Source organism: Coffea arabica, chromosome 1e (assembly GCF_036785885.1).
Source record: "Coffea arabica cultivar ET-39 chromosome 1e, Coffea Arabica ET-39 HiFi, whole genome shotgun sequence".
Lineage (NCBI taxonomy): Eukaryota > Viridiplantae > Streptophyta > Magnoliopsida > Gentianales > Rubiaceae > Coffea > Coffea arabica.
Genome location: NC_092311.1, coordinates 50,223,654 through 50,240,510, shown reverse-complemented (window position 1 = coordinate 50,240,510; position 16,857 = coordinate 50,223,654). Strand labels below are relative to the sequence as shown.

Sequence of the window (16,857 nt, the reverse complement as noted above, 5' to 3'; positions counted from 1 at the left end):
ACAATGATGTGCTTGTTCCTTCTCGTTAATACGACATCTTTTGAAGGCTCTCGTGTCTGCAACAATGATACAACACCTGTATATATAGGAATGCTTGTGTCTTGCAGAATATCGGCCACATTGTCCTACACCATAATACAGCATCTATAATACAACCCCTTTGCCATTTTCATTCTTCTCGTTAAAGGCTCTTGTGTCTGCAACACCTTAATGGCAACACAACATAATACAAAATTCCTTCTTCACAAGAAGGATGTCGTGCTTGTTATGCCTGCAGAACCAACGCCGTCAGAAGTTCTTTCTTTGTCCACAATAGACAATGACTACAATATTGAGCTTCTCTGCCAGACCCTTTACGTCTACCAAGCGAATATCAGTTCCTATAAAAGCAAGAACCATGATGAAATTGGCAAAGCACAATTGCAGCAAGAGCCAGCTTTAATAGTGAAAGAAGCCCTTTCAAAGGCTTTAGTACACTTCTATCCCCTGGCTGGAAAGCTGAAGAGGCAGGCTGATGGAAGGCTTCAAATTACATGCAATGGGGACGGTGTCCCGTTCTTGGAGGCGACTGCCGATTGCCATCTTTCATCGCTCAACTATTTTGATGGTATTGATGTTGAAACTGGCAAGAAATTTGTCTTTGATTGGTCGACTGATAGTGAATATGGCTATCATCCACTGGTCCTTCAGGTGACAAAATTTTCTTGTGGCGGATTCACCATTGGCATGGGATTGTCACATTCAGTGTGTGATGGTTTCGGGGCAGCTCTCTTCTTTCGAACAATGAGCGAGCTAGCAGGCGGAAAGACTGCGCCAACCGTAAAACCTGTGTGGGAAAGGGAAAGGCTCGTGGGGAAGCCTAGCGATCAAGAACAAGTTCCAACTTTCGACAAAGTCTCCTTCGCCATTTCGCCATTTATTCCCACTGATAAAATTTCTCATGCGTGTTTCAACTTAGATAGTGAGAGTATACGAAAACTGAAATTGGATCTAGTTCAGGAATGTGATCATGAAATTCCAAAAGAAAGCTTCACCACGCTTGAGGTTCTTGGTGCTTACGTTTGGAGGTCTAGATATAGAGCTCTAAACCATAATCCCGATGGAAAAACCATGTTTTGTTTAGCTATAGGGATGAGAAACTTCATAAATCCACCGTTGCCTGCTGGATATTATGGTAATGCCTTCGTATCTGGAAATGTTGAGCTTTTAGGAAGGGATTTAGATCACGGACCACTATCTAAAGTTGCCAAGTTAATAAAGGAGAGCAAAAGAATTGCTTCCAGTAATGAGTACGTATGTCGTACATTGAACATGCTCGAGAAACTTAATCGGCAAAAAATGAAGATTGAAACCTATGGTGCTTCTCTAGTACTGACTGATTGGAGACAACTGGGATTGCTGGAAGAGGAGGATTTTGGGTGGAAGGAATCTGTGAATATGGTGCCACTCCCTTGGAACATGTTCGGGTACGTGGATTTGTGCATTTTCATGCCTCCTTGCAGAATTAATGCTTCCATGAAAGGAGGAGTGAGGATACTCGTCGCCCTTCCTGAAGCTGCAATGAACAGGTTTGAAGAAGAGATGGCTGCTCTGAAGATCATCTCGGATCAACATTGACGGGTGATGAGAAATAAAGCAGCGCAGCTTGTTTATTCTTGCATTCATGATTTGCCTTTATCTTTCTTTCTTCTTTTTTTTTTCCTTCCGGTCTAGAGGGGTATCCCGGAATTATCCAGATTAATCCTCCAAGTTAGACAGAACTCGCCCTAAAGATGCCAGTAACGATAGCAAGTGGGGTCAAACCTGAGATCTTACTGTAAAGACAGACGATCAGTCCCAATCGAACTACCCAATGGGGGCTTCGATTTGCCTTTATCGTTTGATGGTTATTTGATGTTAATTTTATGTTACTTTCAAATGTTAATTTTATGGTTATTTGATGTTATATTTATGTTGATGACTAGGGGGGAGTGCGCGGGTGTTTGGTCCTTGTGAGGAAGGAGGTTTTTTTGTTGAACAAACAATAGTACATTGTGAGAAGAAATAAAACTTAGTATGAAAAGATAAACAATATAATCAATTAATTCACACAGCGTTACAATAAAACTGTGTCAAATTGAAGGTCGTTGATAATGCAGAAAGGCAGAGCAACACAGAAAACTAACCTTATTCCAGAATCTCCACCGAGAGCTCTTACTTGCTATTGCTGCAAACCTATAAGATTATAACCAACCCAAACCAATTGGGGTTAGGCAACGCGATAAGAGTCGCTAATTGTAGGTACTAAGAACACACCGACAAAATTAAGGGAGGAACTGAAAAATTGAGGGGGGGTGAAATCTAACCTCACGCTGAACCACCGGAAGTAGCTGGGACTGAAGAGCATTCTGAGCTGATTAGTATGAAGCCAGGTAGAATTATCCCAATCCTAAAATGCAAACAGGGAGAAACTAATAATCAACCGTTTAGGCATTAATATTAGGGGTGGCAATTTCCGACACGATTTGAAAACATGACACGAACCTAATATGAAATTAATGGATTTGGGTTGAGGTTTCGCGGGTTCGGATCAGAATCGGGTCGAACCCCGATGGACCCGAAAAGAAAATGGATCGAATTCGGGTCAACTCGTGGGTGACCTGATATGACCCGATAACCAGTTTTATGAATTAAAAATAATTTAATAAACATAAAAATTATTTTATCTAAATAAACTAAGTTATTCTTTTTTTCCAAAGGCATTAATCACTTAGTCCTAAATGAATTTATTTAACTTGTGTGAAGTTGAAATTATTATATTTGAACAAATAATGTATTATATTATATTTTACTTTTATACTGTTTTAATTTATTTTATATTTGGTTTGGGATAAAACACTTTTACAATGTTTTAATTTATTTTAGATTTGGTTTGGGATTATTTATTTAAATTTTTATTACTTGATTATGTAATTAGTCTTGTACAAAATTGATTTTATTAGAAATTACAGTGATAAATTAATAAATTAAAATTAAATTTCGGGTTATTTCGGGTCGACCCGCCAACCCGCAAGTCCGAAATTTTCGGATTCGTGTCAGGTATTCTGATCCGTTTCGAGTTGGCGGGTCAGGTTCAGGTCAGCGGGTTTTCTGTTATACCTGAGTCTCAACACGACCCGCCAACCCGAAACGGACCCAATTGCCACCCCTAATTAACATACCAACAGTTGACAATTGAATTGGGTGTAATTAATAACGAAATAATAGATAATTTCAGAGTTGATCTCAGATGGAAGAGAAAACGATGAGGCAAATCGTTGTAGACAAAGGCAAAAAGGGAAAACTTAACTCCTGAAACTGAAAGGGGATAAACTGACCAACGTTTGTGGCTCATAAATGCAGATTATAAATGATAGAGAAATAGGTTCCTACCATTGATAGAGAAATCGTTGGCTCATTTCCTAAATCCGATTGCCATTCAAACGCTTCAGACAAAGCAACATCTCAAACGGTTATCTGCGGTTGAAAAGGGAAATTATTGGTAGTTAAGGGATATTCCGGTAATTACACCAACACACAAGCATATATGGGTTGTACAAAATGCAAAAACAGTTGCACACTAATTAAACATTCCATCAATACCCAGATGGCTCATCAATGACAACTTTAAATGTATTAAAATGAGGTTATTTCAGTAAACATACCCAAATACATGCTTCCTTAACTTGTACCTAAAACTTTTAAACTAATACACAATATTTCATATTTCCAGAAAACCCCCACCTATGCGGTTGAAATTCAACCTATTTTTTGACCAAAACTCAATCTTATATAGTATAAGGATGTTGATTTGATAGTTTGATGGTTATTTGATGTTAATTTTATGTTATAGACAGTAATGCTGTTGCTCTGTTCCGGATAAATGCAAAGAATTATGGATTGAGTATTGTATTATGATCTGACACATCCATAAACAGGTCATTTTGCAAGATCACCATTATTATGGCATTCCGATTCTTGTCATGGCATTCAATTTGCACGGCACAAATTTCATAAAAATTTATATATATATTTTTAACAAAAGGTAGTGAGAAATAAATTAATCCACAAAAAAAGTATATATATATATTTATATATACAAGAAAAAAAGCTTGGGCTGAAAACTTGCTAAGCTCAGTACGACCCACTTGGATAATGGGCCTCAAACTAAGGTATAGGAAATGCGTCGGGCTTTGGCTGAAATGGGATGAGATTAGTGCGATCCTTTGTGAAAACAGGCCTTAGAATTGGCCCATATTCAGACCAGCATATGGTGCTGGCCGAGATCGAATTTAACAACGATAGACAATCCTGCCGGCGGGCAATGAACTTTATTATTGTCTCTACTCCTTCTCTCGCCTGCCTCCGAAACGGCAACAAAAAATAAAAATAAAAAAAACCCCCTCAAATTCGAAGAATCTCTGCTCTTTTCGGCGTTTTCTTTTTTAATCAAATCCATTACCGTGATCTGTTTTCTATCGTCCTAAGGATCACTTTGTACAGTTCTTCCACCAGAAAAGAAAACAAAAAAGAAGAAGAAAAGATTTCTAGATGGGGAGCTCTAGTGTCCCAGATGAAAGTGAACAATATGTAGATGATGCCAGGTTCCGAATACCGTTCGATCTTTTTGTGTCAAAGAAACAAAAGAATGGAATACTGGGCAGCGGAAGCTGCATCAGATTCAACGATTCTTGTGGAAATTTAGTATTCAAAGTCGAACGTCCCCCACCACCAAACAGCCGCGACCAGAAGTCAGCTGCAACTTTTCATCAGAACCCTCCAATTAAACTCATTTTTAATGCTTCCGGGAATACTCTTTTTTGCATTCGTAAATTAACTGTGAGATTCTTTTCCTTTCTCCTTTTTCCATTTTGTTAGAATAGTCAAAAACTTTAACCACGAGCTCTTTCAATATTGTACAAAAAGTTGGGATTTTCATTTTCTTTAAAGTATCTTGAATCCTAAAAACGTAATCTTTTTTGGTTTTGGCATGAATGAGAATGTTGAATCAGAAGCAGAATTATCTGCGAATAGAGGTTGATGAAACGGCTTGAAAAGGATTCTGAATAAGGGAAAAAAAAATATAGAAGACAAACTTTTTTATTTTTGGGTGCTTTAGGTCTAAAATGATACCATGAAGTAAGCTGAAAAAAGGTAGAGTTTTACAAGCTCCTGCTGAGACTTGGCTGGAGAAGGAAATTTTAATCAAATGCCCGTTAATTTATTGAGAAGTTAGAATGCGTCCGATGGTACTGGGATCAACCAGTTTAGACTCTACAGCTGCTCTTCATGAATGTGTAATTTGCAGCTGCAACAGGAATGATCAATGTTGAGGTGTGGTCTTCTTTGAATTTCAGATAATAGCTATGCAAATTAATCTAACTTCGTTAAAAGCATCTGATTCTGTGCGAGGTTTATAGTACTTCTCTAACCGCACCTCTTAACAATTTGCTCTTTCTCAAGTTGTTGAATTAGGGTATGCCTGCTGCCATGTTCTTTTGTCTGCTGCCATATTGTGCTACACAGAATATATTTGGATTTATGAAGATTACACTTGTAGAAGTACCAAATTTTATACTGAAGGCAGAAAACTGGAGAGCAACTTCACTTAAAAAATTCAGTTACAATTTTTTGGAACTGCAATAACAGTCACACAATTGAATAGCTAGAAAATTGCAATAGAGTTTCCAGACGTTCAAGATTTCACATGTATGTAGAACAGCGAACAAACTTGCTGATAGCTAAACTAGCAGCTAGCTTAAAGCGGAGATTTGTATGGTGGGATAATTTTCCCTCCTTTTTGGTTAATGCTGCATCTGCTGATTTATATGAATGAAAGTATTCATCTTTTCCCTCCAAAAAAGAAAAAAGATCTAGGATTTCAGCCTATTTAAGCTCTCAACTGACCATTCTTTGCTTGATTACTTCATTTAACATCACATTATCATTATTCGAAAAAATGAAATTTATTTCAATATTGAAAACTAGGAGGGGCATAAGTCCTGCATCTTTGTATGAATAATGCCTAAGAGTGGGGATGGAAGTGCAGGAAGGTCAGTATTTGTTGAAGCCATGTACGAGGGTGTCAGAAAACTGGATAGGATTTGTTTTAGGAATTCTAGAATGTGATGGTGTCTGCCACTTTAGATGTAAGCTAATATTTTCTTCTTGTAGGATGGATCTTGGCAAGGCTTTAGGGTAACTGATTCCAGGGAGGAATTGATGTTCAGAGTGCAAAAGACTGTGGATAAACTCACTAGAACTGAGTTTGAGATATTTCTTATTGGTGAAGAAAGTGAAGACTCGAAAACTGATTTCAAGATGAGAGGTTCTCCATTCAAGAGATCCTGCACTATCTATAAAGGCAATTCCATAATGGCCGAGGTACTACTTGTAGAATCTAGCAGTACTAATTAAGTGATGATGGTAATTTGGTTATGTCTGAATCATATCATTTGCACTACTTATTCCCTGGAAAAGCTGAGTTTAAGTCGGCATGGTCTTTTTCATGAACTTTACTAATATTTAAAGTAATAGATAGAGTTTGAAGCTGATGGAAATGGCAAAACTCTGGGTTGATATATAAGTTGCAATGGTTCTTCTGTAACCAGTACGCGACTTTGTTTCATTGGACAAAAAGATTATATGTGAGAAATGTTTAGTAACATCAGTTTAGATTAAATGCACATACCATCTAAATTTGCTTGCGGTATTCGTGAGTCCAAGTCTCATAGGACGGTTAACAGTTGATATGAATGCAATTTGCACTAGTTTAAAACTCGTCTTCTGTCTGATACTAAACTCCCTCTTTCATGATAAGATGGAGAATCATATACTATCTTGTCAAAATTACATATATGATTTCTGAAATGATGCAAAATACGGATGAATTCTTCTTGAAGTTAATGTGAGATCAAGTCCAAGTTTTCTGGCCATGATCTATTGTTGTAATTCTTCAATTTTTTTCTATGGTCAATGTCTTGAGCTTGAATTTGGTTCTAGGACTGTGCTTACTCCTGTTTGATATGAATAATACCTGACTTTCAATTCCATCAGTGTGCAGTGTAACCCCTAGTGTGCTATTGAGTTTGAATTTGTATCTAAATGGTAGTAACTTCATGATTGTTGGTTATGCTATTCCAATGTGTCACTCAATGACAACATTCTAAATAGTGAGATATTTACTTTTTCCATCTCTTTTTATTTCCCTTGTATTGTTGGTGGGAGATACTTTCCAATGTTTAAATGTGTTGGAAAGTAGATATTGTCTGACTATTGAACTTGATGCAGACCAGTTTAATGTACAAGATGGGGATACAGAAGGCTTTTGTTCCAAGGAGTAGATTTCGAGTAACCATATTCCCTGGACATATTGATCTTGCTCTGGTTGTTTCTCTGGTGGTTATATTTTTTGATGGACGGAAACTCTGGATATAGATTATCAACATTGTACAAAATAAGTTGCCACTCATTACATTACATTCTCCATTGTTTTGATTACAGAAGTGGAAATACTCCAAGGTCATTCCACGGAGACTCTACTTTTCTTTCCGGTATGCTACTCCAAGGTCGATCACACGCACTTTTTTACACCCTTTATGAGACAGTCCTACACTCCTACCTGTTAAATATTATTATTGTCTGCGCTATCATCAACTACCATTCCCTGCATTTCTGCCATAGCCCTCATCTAATCTAATCAAGAACTAGTAAGCGATAATAGTATACATGTCAAATTATGTTCCCAGCTCTTAATAGTGTGCTTTCATCTTCCTCATTCCATCCAGTTCCAGAAAAACGTCATATAATGTTACTTTTTTTTTTTCAACAAACGGCAATATCATTATATATATTAACACTTGATAATACAAGGATTAGTTACAAAAAGGGGCATCAGCCCTCTCATCTTTCCTAGCTGCTTCTATCAACCAACTTGGGAAATTATTTACCTAATCTATGTCATTAACTAGCTTTATTCCAAAATGTTCTAGCATATGACTTGCTACATTATACGTTTTAGGTACAAAAGATACTGTGCATTACTCAAAACCTTGTGTTAGATCTTTAATGTCCTCCAGAATGGTTGCTAGAATACCATCCTGCACATTGTTGCTTTTGATTTGGTCAGTGGCTGTTTTGCAGTCTGATAGGATTGCAATTTTCCTCCAGCCTGCTTCTCTTGGCATTTGGAGAGCCATTCTAATGGTTAAGGTTTCTTCCATTAGAGCTTCACCCTTCTTCTTTTCTACTATTCCCGTTGCTCTTATAATCTTTCTTGTCCAGTGCCTTGCAAGTATTCCTTTCCCTATTCTGATCATCCTTGCATTGGCAGCAACATCTATATTAATTCTGATGACTCCTTCTAGTGATGGTGCACTAGTCTGTTCATTCTGGTTTGGAACTACTCTTCCCTGCTTCCTTAGTGTTTCCTGTTGCATTGTCTCTTCAAATTCAATCCATTCTTGTTGTGCCCTCAGAACTATGTCTCTTGCTTCTCCTCTTTGCTGTTCAAACACTGACTTGTTTCTTGCTTTCCATAGCTGCCATAGGATGTTTGCAGTCAGGCTGATTTGTTCCATGCCTTGTTCCTTTGTTCCTGTTCGAGCTACAGCCTCCCACCATCTCCACATATTACTTTGGGGATCCCTCAGCCCATCCCATTTAACTGGTGCTAATTTCCACACTATTTGGGCAATTGGACATTGGAAAAACATAGTGTTCTATTGTTTCTACCTTCTCTCCACAAACTGTACATACATTGTCCCCTTTTCCTGTTCTTTTATGGAGTGCTTCTTTAACAGCTGCCCCATTTTGTAAACACTTCCAGATGAAGTGTTTCAACTTGTGCTTTAAACTCAGATTCCAAAGTTGCTTCCAGATGCTGTGTTTTCGGATTTGCCAGCTTGTTTCCTCTTTCAGATTCTATCTTCTTCTATCTGTATTGCTTTCCTGCACAACAATTGCATAACTTGTTTTTACTGTGTAGAAAAGTACCAGAAGAACCTATCTTGTCTTTTAAATACACTGAGAGGCATATTGGCTATTTGCTTTCTGTCTTTTTGATTAAAAACTTGCTGCAGGGTATCCTTATTCCATCTTCCTTCTTGTATTAGCTGGTCCACTGTTTACAAAAGGCAGTTTGGAGGGCATGTTGTTCATACTTTTCCTGATTTAGAGCCCATCACATATTTGTCCTCTCATATGTTCACCTGCTTTGCATCCCCCACTATTTTCCATAGACCTTTTTGGATCAAGTTCCATGCACTATGAATACTTTTCTAGGTCCAAGAAGCTGATTGAGGAGGGTGGGTTTCTAGTGCTTTAGGATCTCTTAAGTATTTGGCCCTAATCACTTTCTTCATAAGCAAATTTGGGAAAAAGATGATCCTCCAAAGTTGCTTAGCAAGTAAAGCTTCATTAAAAGCTTCTAAATCTCTGAACCCCAGTCCCCCTTTCCCTTTGACCTCTGCTAGTTTCTTCTAACTTATCCAGTGTAATTTCTTTTCCTGCTGATTACTACCCCACCAGAAGTTGGCTATACTCTTACAAATATCCCTACACAGTCCTTTTGGCAGTTTAAAACAAGCCATGGCATAGTTTGGCATTGCTTGGATCACTGACTTTATGAGTACTTCTTCCCCAGCCAAACTCAGCATTTTGTTTCTCCATCTTTTCAGTTTGTTGGTCACTGCACTTTTGATGTAGCCAAACACTTGGTTCTTAGTCCTTCCTATTGCCATTGGTAGCCCCAAGTATTTGCCATTAATTGCCTCCTTCAAGTTTCCTAATTCTTCACAAATAGCTTTCTTGATTGGGGTTGGAGTATTCCTACTGAAGTACACTGCTGATTTTTCAAAATTCGCTAGCTGTCAGGAAACCACTGAGCAAATCTTTAGCAAGTCTTTTACCTATTTAGCCTTCTGGATTGTTGCTTTGCAGTAGATTAAAGAATCATCTGCAAAAAATAAATGTGATATCTGCAGGCTTTTCTGGTACACTTTGATTCCTGTGATTATTTTTTGGTCTACCTTCTTGTTAATCAGATGAGACAATTCTTCTGCACAAATTAAGAACAGATAAGGGGGGAGGGGGTCTCCTTGTCTCAGGCTTTTACTGGATTTTATATATCCCACTTTTACTCCGTTAAGATTAAAAGAATAAGAAACTGAGGATATATAGGACATGATCAACCTAAAAAAAATAGGACAGAAACCCATGTAAATCATCATTCTTCCTATAAACTTCCATTCAACCATGTCATAAGCTTTAGACATATCTAATTTGAGAGTCATGAATCCTACTTTTCCATTTCTTTTGTTTTTAAAAAAAAATGCATCACTTCATGGGCAATGAGAACATTATCAATAATTTGTCTCCCAAGGACAAAAGTAGATTGGGTCTCACTGATGCACTTGTTCAAAACTGTTCTGAGCCTATTAGCCAGCATTTTTGAAATGATTTTATACAAAGTATTACACAAACTAATCGGTCTGTACTAAGTCAATTGATAGGGTTTTCCACCTTAGGGATCAGAGTAATCAGAGTTTAATTAACAGCCTTTAACATGTTACTAGTACGAAAAAAAACTAACAACTGCATTAACCACATCAGAGCTGATCTGTACCAATTCTTTTGGAAAAAAAGGGGAGACATACCATCTGTCCCAAGGGATTTGTTTGGATGCATGGGAAAAAGTGCTTTTTGGATCTCACTTTCATCCACTGGTTTAATCAGGTGCTCATTCATCTGTCTTGATATAGTAGTGGGAACACCCTACATTGTTTCCTCAATCTGCTCTGTGTTTGCTGTGGTGAACATCTTCCTATAGTATTTACATATTTTTTCCATCACTTCCTGTTCAGTATTGCACCAGTCTCTATTGTCCCTTTGCAAACTTGTGATTTTTTTTCTGGTTTCTCGCAGCCATAACACTTGCATGAAAGAAAGCAAGGTTTTTGTCTCCTTCTTGTAGCCACCTTGTCCTTGCCTTTTGACTCCAGTAGAGTTCCTCCTCTATATATGCTTTACTGAGTCGTAGTTTCATGTCTACTATTTGTCCCCTTTTTCCTATATTGTCAGAGTTCTTTATTTTTTGCAGTGTCTATTTTATGTGCTTGATTTTCTCCCCAGAGTTTAAGTTGTTCCTCCTGTGCCATGTCAAAAGAGCCATTCTACATTCTTTTATCTTCCTTGTAACCTTAAACATTCTTGAGCCATGCTGTTCAATTCTCCATGTTCTTTCTATTATCCCTTTGGTCTTCTCATTTCTAACCCATCTCTGATCAAAGTAGAATTTTTTTTTTGCTTTCTTGTGATTTGGATTAGTATCCAATATGAGCATGCTATGATCTGATGCTTCATTTTCCTGGTGAATACACTTTGCTCTTTCAAAAAGTTGGTACCAGCTCACATTTCCAAGGCATCTATCTAATCTTATCTTTACTTCCTCATCACCTTCCTACTGATTGCACCAGGTCCATGGTTTACCTTCAAAACCTATATCTACCAACTCATTTTCCCTTATGAACCTATTGAACTCATTAAAACTACACTCAAGTCTCCTTCTCTCTCCCCATTGTTCTTCCCCAGACCTTGTATCATTAAAATCCCCAACCATAATCCAATGTTTCCCCCCTCTCTCCTTTTTTGCTCTAAAATCTTCCATTGTTCCTTCCTGACATTCTCAGCTGTGCTAGCATACACCCCCACCAGCCACCACACACACCTTGACTTTGTATCATTTATTTTTGCCTCTATGAAGAAACTCTTATTTTTTATGCTTACCACTTCTACCTCTTCCTTCTAGAACAATGTAAGACCACCTGATTTTCCACTGGGATTAATGACATGGCATTCATCAAATTTAATCTGTCTTTGGACCTTTTCCATTGCTATTTTTTGATTTTTTGTCTCACACAAGAAGACAATACTTGGAAAGTAAAGATTTATCACCTCCTTTAGTTGGAGAATTGTCAAGGTCCTCCCACACCTTGACAATTCCACACCAGAACCTTCATTTGCACTGTGAAAGCTCTGTTGGGGTTGCCTCCAGTTCCTCTTGGTTAGTTGTTTTCTGGTTTTGCCTTCTCACCTGTTTCTGCAGTGGTTCATGTCAACCATATTCGTCTATTGGTTCTCCCTCCTCTTTTTTTGTATTCTTCTTCCTTTAGCCTCCCTACTCCAGCATCTGAATGTTTTCCTTCATTTCTCCAAGTGGGATTCTTTTGATCATATGAAATTTTTTTTGTTGTTTTCTTTTGTCTTCCGCTTTTGAGTTTGATGCCTGCAATTTTATTTTTTGGTGCTCCCCTTCCTGTTCTCCTTGCATACTCTCCATATTTTTGGCTGTTTCATGTTCTCTTTTCCAATTTCACCTGTTTGCATTTCCACGTCCATTTGGCCCTCTCCTTCCCTTACAAAGTCCTCCTCCTCTTGTATTTCTCCTTATTTTTCTTTTTCCTGATCTTTTTTCCTCCTTTCATTTTTCCTTCCTTCTTTATCTGTCGCTTTCTTGTTATTTATTGCTACTTCGTCCCGCATGTTTCCCACTTTCCTACTTGTTTCCTTCTTTCTATCCCCTACCCTTCCGACCCCCTCTTCTATTGGCTTTCTCAAGTCTTTTAGTTCTATCTTCTCCAATTTCCCGTGAACCTTTCTTCCTCCAGTCTTTCCTTCATCAGATGTTTGGGGTTGTCCCTTAAGGATCAGTTCTTTTCCGTACTCGCCCCTAAGTGGGGACATCATAATGTTACCTGCTCTCATCTATGGCCCAAACTAGGTTTCTTTGTGAGGTTGGTTGGAGTTCATTTTAAGTCTGCAATTCTTATCTCCATGTCCTATGATTTCACATTTGGAGCAGAAATCTAGACACCTCTCGTATTTGAATTCTATCCACACCATCACTCCATTTAGCTTCACAATGGTCCCTCTTGCAAGTGGTTGTAGCAAGTCTATCTTAGCAAAAATCTTCACGTCTCCCCTCTTTTCTATTCCCTGGTGGTAAAAGAACTTCCTTTACCTTTCTAAACATTTCCCCTATCTTTTTTTTCCTGCTGCATTGCTCATCCAGTGAATTGGTAGGTTCCAGATTTGTATCCAGAGGCAGGAAAATCTAAAGCACTCAATATATTTTTTCAAAACCTGCACACCATTCTCTAATCACCAGAATGTGGTTGTCAAGATCCAAGGACCTCCAGATAGGACCTTCTTCCGTTCCTCCTCCTTCTCAAACTGAAATTGAAACACATTTGGGCCTATCTGAGTAACTCTTAAGTCTCTGGGATAACTCCAAGTATGATTGGTGAAGTTTTTAAGTCCAGTGAAGTTAGCTATCTTTTCTTCCATTATTCTCCGTACTAAGCTACCTTTACAGTCATGTACACTTTGTTCCATATCTGCACTGCTTAGATCTATTCCAACCACTTTCGTTTCTAACAGATCAAATCTTTGCAAGGCACTTTGCTAAAGCTTTCTCCATCTTCCCCAAAAACATGTAATGTGTGACAGCCACACCTTCCCCTAAGGCGAACCAAAAGGTTTGGCGGACCGCTTGCCCAACTCTCGTCAGGACTCATTCACTCGTTTCAAACAAAATAAGATATAACCTAAAGAACAAGTAAAATAACAGTTCTCAAACTTAAAACGTATACTTACATTTCTATTTCAAATAGTAATACAATCCCAAATAAGACAAAAGTTCTTAGTTCCCAATACATTCAACCCTATCCAAACACTAGCGCGAGTACAATCGCAAAAATTCAAAAGAACTAGATCATGCTAGTCTGTACAGGACTCACACCCCTGCTCGTATCCCTTGTAAGGAAAACAAAACTAACGAAATGAACTAAAAGTCCAGTGAGGTTCCATACACATAATCAAATAATTAAATCCAAGACATTAATCATTCAATAACAAATAATCCAGAAAATATTTACAATATGAAAGCAATGGTAACACATTCATTAAAAGGATACATGCTCATGTAGAGCCATTCGTTCATTCATTTGCCAATCATTTTCCTTATTCCTTCAATTATTAGAAAACATATTTGTAAGTGAAAACCCCTTCATTGTTCTTGTCATTCGTTCATTCATTTTATTTTTCTCTATTAGTCAATTCACTGGCCAATCTCCACCAATCTTCGTGGTCATACTCGAGTATACCAAACATTTTTCCAAGGTTACCAGTCGCCCAACCGAGTCTGTTTCTGGCTCGAGTCGACCGGCAACGAAGGGCATGGACCCAGTTCAGTCAAAAGATTTACATTCATGTACAAGTAGCATTTAATTATCTAATCTTTGAAAATTTCACATTCATTTAGGTCGAGTGCGATAAAGTATACACTCGCTTAACAAAATTCATTTTTAGCAAACGTTGGTAATATAACGTACATCAATCACCCATTTAAGCATCAATCACATAGTCATAACAATTCACATAGTCATTGATAACATAACGTACAAATAACACTCACCTATGTAAGCAAAATAATGTCCAAAGTATCCTTCCGGATAACACCCTCAATCACCAAGAAACCCTAAGAATAATCAAGAGAAAATATTACAGTTCAACCATCTAAAGTTTAGGTGAATCAAAGAAAATCCGAATAACTACTAATACAATGTATAAGTATGATTTTGGGAGTGAAAAGAGTACATTTAGACCAAAGGGCATGAATAACTAAGGGTTTCCCAAACCAAACATAAATTTAAACTCAAAAGGGTTTAGAAAATCCATCGGAAAACAATTGAAACAAATGCCACGTCAGAATTCGGCCAGAAGTTGGCCGAATATCCGACCGGATTGGCGGCCGGATTCAAGGCAGTGAGCAATCCAAATTTTTTTTCTTCTTCCCCTGTCAGTCCGGCCAATATGTGGCCGGATATTAAAAGGCAGTTTTTAATTTTTTTCGTAAAACGTTTTGTTTGGCTCGAAACTAAAACATATGCAAAGAAATAACGTATAATAAGTGTCTTGAGTAAAATCATATGCAAGAGGAAGACACAATCCCTTAAATTCACACCTAAAGCCTTGCTTGTTAAAATAGAAGATTTCGTGGCCGAGAAACCTATGCCACTCCTCTTTGCTTTGGGAAGAAAATGAGTAAATATTTGAAATTCAAAACTTGACATTTGTAACTAAACATCATGTTTAAAGTGGAAATGTATAAGTGCAAGTAAAATATAGTTCATCTAACACCACTAGAGTGGACCTAAGTATGTCTAAACAAAGTAAATCCAATGCATCATAAAATCACATTTCCAAATCTCATTTTTACTCACTCAAACTTCAAGAAAATAAAGGGACAGCATTTCTCTTGAATTCCTTTACTTTTCCATCCTAGAATCAACCACCAATCTCATAACAATCAACCATAATTGCATATACACATCATAGGTTATCAAACACCCTTAAAATACAACCAATTGGTTACCCTAAACCTAACCTTAATCATGCTCAAATTAGAAATCCTAAAATTGAAATTGAGTAAGTTGGAAATTCCTTTAGGCAAATTAAACTAACACCAAATATTTCACATATCAAAGTTAGGAAATTATGGCCAACCCTTAAGCTTCATATATGGGCAGAATATTCTCTAAGAAAACTGAAAATCCACATATCACCATTTCTAACCAAGAAATATTGCATAAAACTATTACAGTGGCAACCACAAGCCACCAATTTATAACTATTAGAAGCAAAGAGGGATGTTCTTAGCAAATTACCTTGGAACCTCAAGAACAATGGTAGTTTAGTCTTTCCTCCTCCGAAATAACTCCACCAAAACCTTTAAACTTCCTTAGTGAATACTTGTATGGAGTAGTTTCCAATTTGGTTGGCTAAAACTCAAGATTCAAGCAAGTTTAAGAGCTAGAAATGAAGTTTTTCTTTCTTGTTTTTCTCTCAAGGTGGCCGGCCAAAGGAAGAACAAAATGAAGAAAATGTTGGTCAAATTTTGATTTTATTCAAGAGATAAGAAAGTCCTTGGTCAAAGTCAAAAATCCAATAAGTTTAAGACAAGTGGCTAAATCCTTATCTTATTGTCTTCCAACACTAATCTTCCTAGCACCTTGTAAAATAATATTCCTGTACAAAATTTCACTAATTGATAAAATTTTATCGCACTAACCGCATTAGCGGGTCCCACGTCTATAATACACTTCAAATTTAACGTACACTAACTTATACAAAAAAATGATTTAAAAACTGTACTTACTTAGAAAAATATATAGAAAATTAATATGTTAAAGGAAAGTATAAAAATGTACACAGAAAAATAAAATAGTGCCTAGAAAATGTAAAAATTTTCAAGTTCTCACACAATGTTCCCACTATTATCTCAAAGATGGAAAGAAACTCCTGTTTAACCTGGGAATAAAAGGAAAGAAAATAAAGCACCACAAAGACTAAAGACAAATGAGTAAAACTAATTAGTATTTAAGTAAACCGAAAATGGAAAAGCAAGGTATAAGGCCCTTCCCCTCCCCCCAACTGGGTTCCTGGAGTTCCGTAGGTCTGAACTCTGTGCATATGAGCTTGCTACTACTCCATGATAGGTGGATTTAGAGACGTTTGAAAAGAGAGGGAAAGAAAGAAAATTGACACTCAAGAGAGCTACAGAAGCAATTTTTGATCTGAAGAAACTACATGCTATATTCTTTAATGATCCAGGCAATTAAGCAGATCATCGATCCGACAATCTTGAAATAGCAGAATTTTAAACTTTGTATTCTTGAATTTTGAAAAGATGTTCAAAAGCTGGGCGAGAAAGTGAGAACAAAGAGACGTGGGAAGCAGATACAAAAAGTGGGAAGCTCCTACACTGAGGAGGGAAGTTCT

The 16,857-nt window shown here is 37.3% G+C and overlaps 2 protein-coding genes across 3 annotated transcripts; both read left to right on the top strand.

The window, feature by feature from the left end:
* The first annotated feature begins 36 nt into the window (after nt 1-36).
* On the top strand, nt 37-1,935 carry LOC113711927 (tetrahydroanabasine acetyltransferase-like). Its single transcript, XM_027235172.2, has one exon. The coding sequence runs from the start codon at nt 211-213 to the stop codon at nt 1,615-1,617; it is 1,407 nt and encodes a 468-aa protein (XP_027090973.2). The 5' UTR covers nt 37-210; the 3' UTR covers nt 1,618-1,935.
* A 2,393-nt stretch (nt 1,936-4,328) lies between these two features.
* Nucleotides 4,329-7,610, top strand: LOC113711918 (protein LURP-one-related 7-like). Of its 2 annotated transcripts, none has more exons than XM_027235161.2 (3): nt 4,329-4,857; nt 6,193-6,402; nt 7,309-7,610. In XM_027235161.2, the coding sequence occupies exons 1-3, from the start codon at nt 4,570-4,572 to the stop codon at nt 7,453-7,455; spliced, it is 645 nt and encodes a 214-aa protein (XP_027090962.1). In that variant the 5' UTR covers nt 4,329-4,569; the 3' UTR covers nt 7,456-7,610. The 2 variants fall into 2 exon arrangements, with proteins under 2 accessions (XP_027090962.1, XP_071917414.1); XM_072061313.1 differs by lacking the exon at nt 4,329-4,857 and adding an exon at nt 4,876-5,352.
* Nucleotides 7,611-16,857: the final 9,247 nt, after the last annotated feature.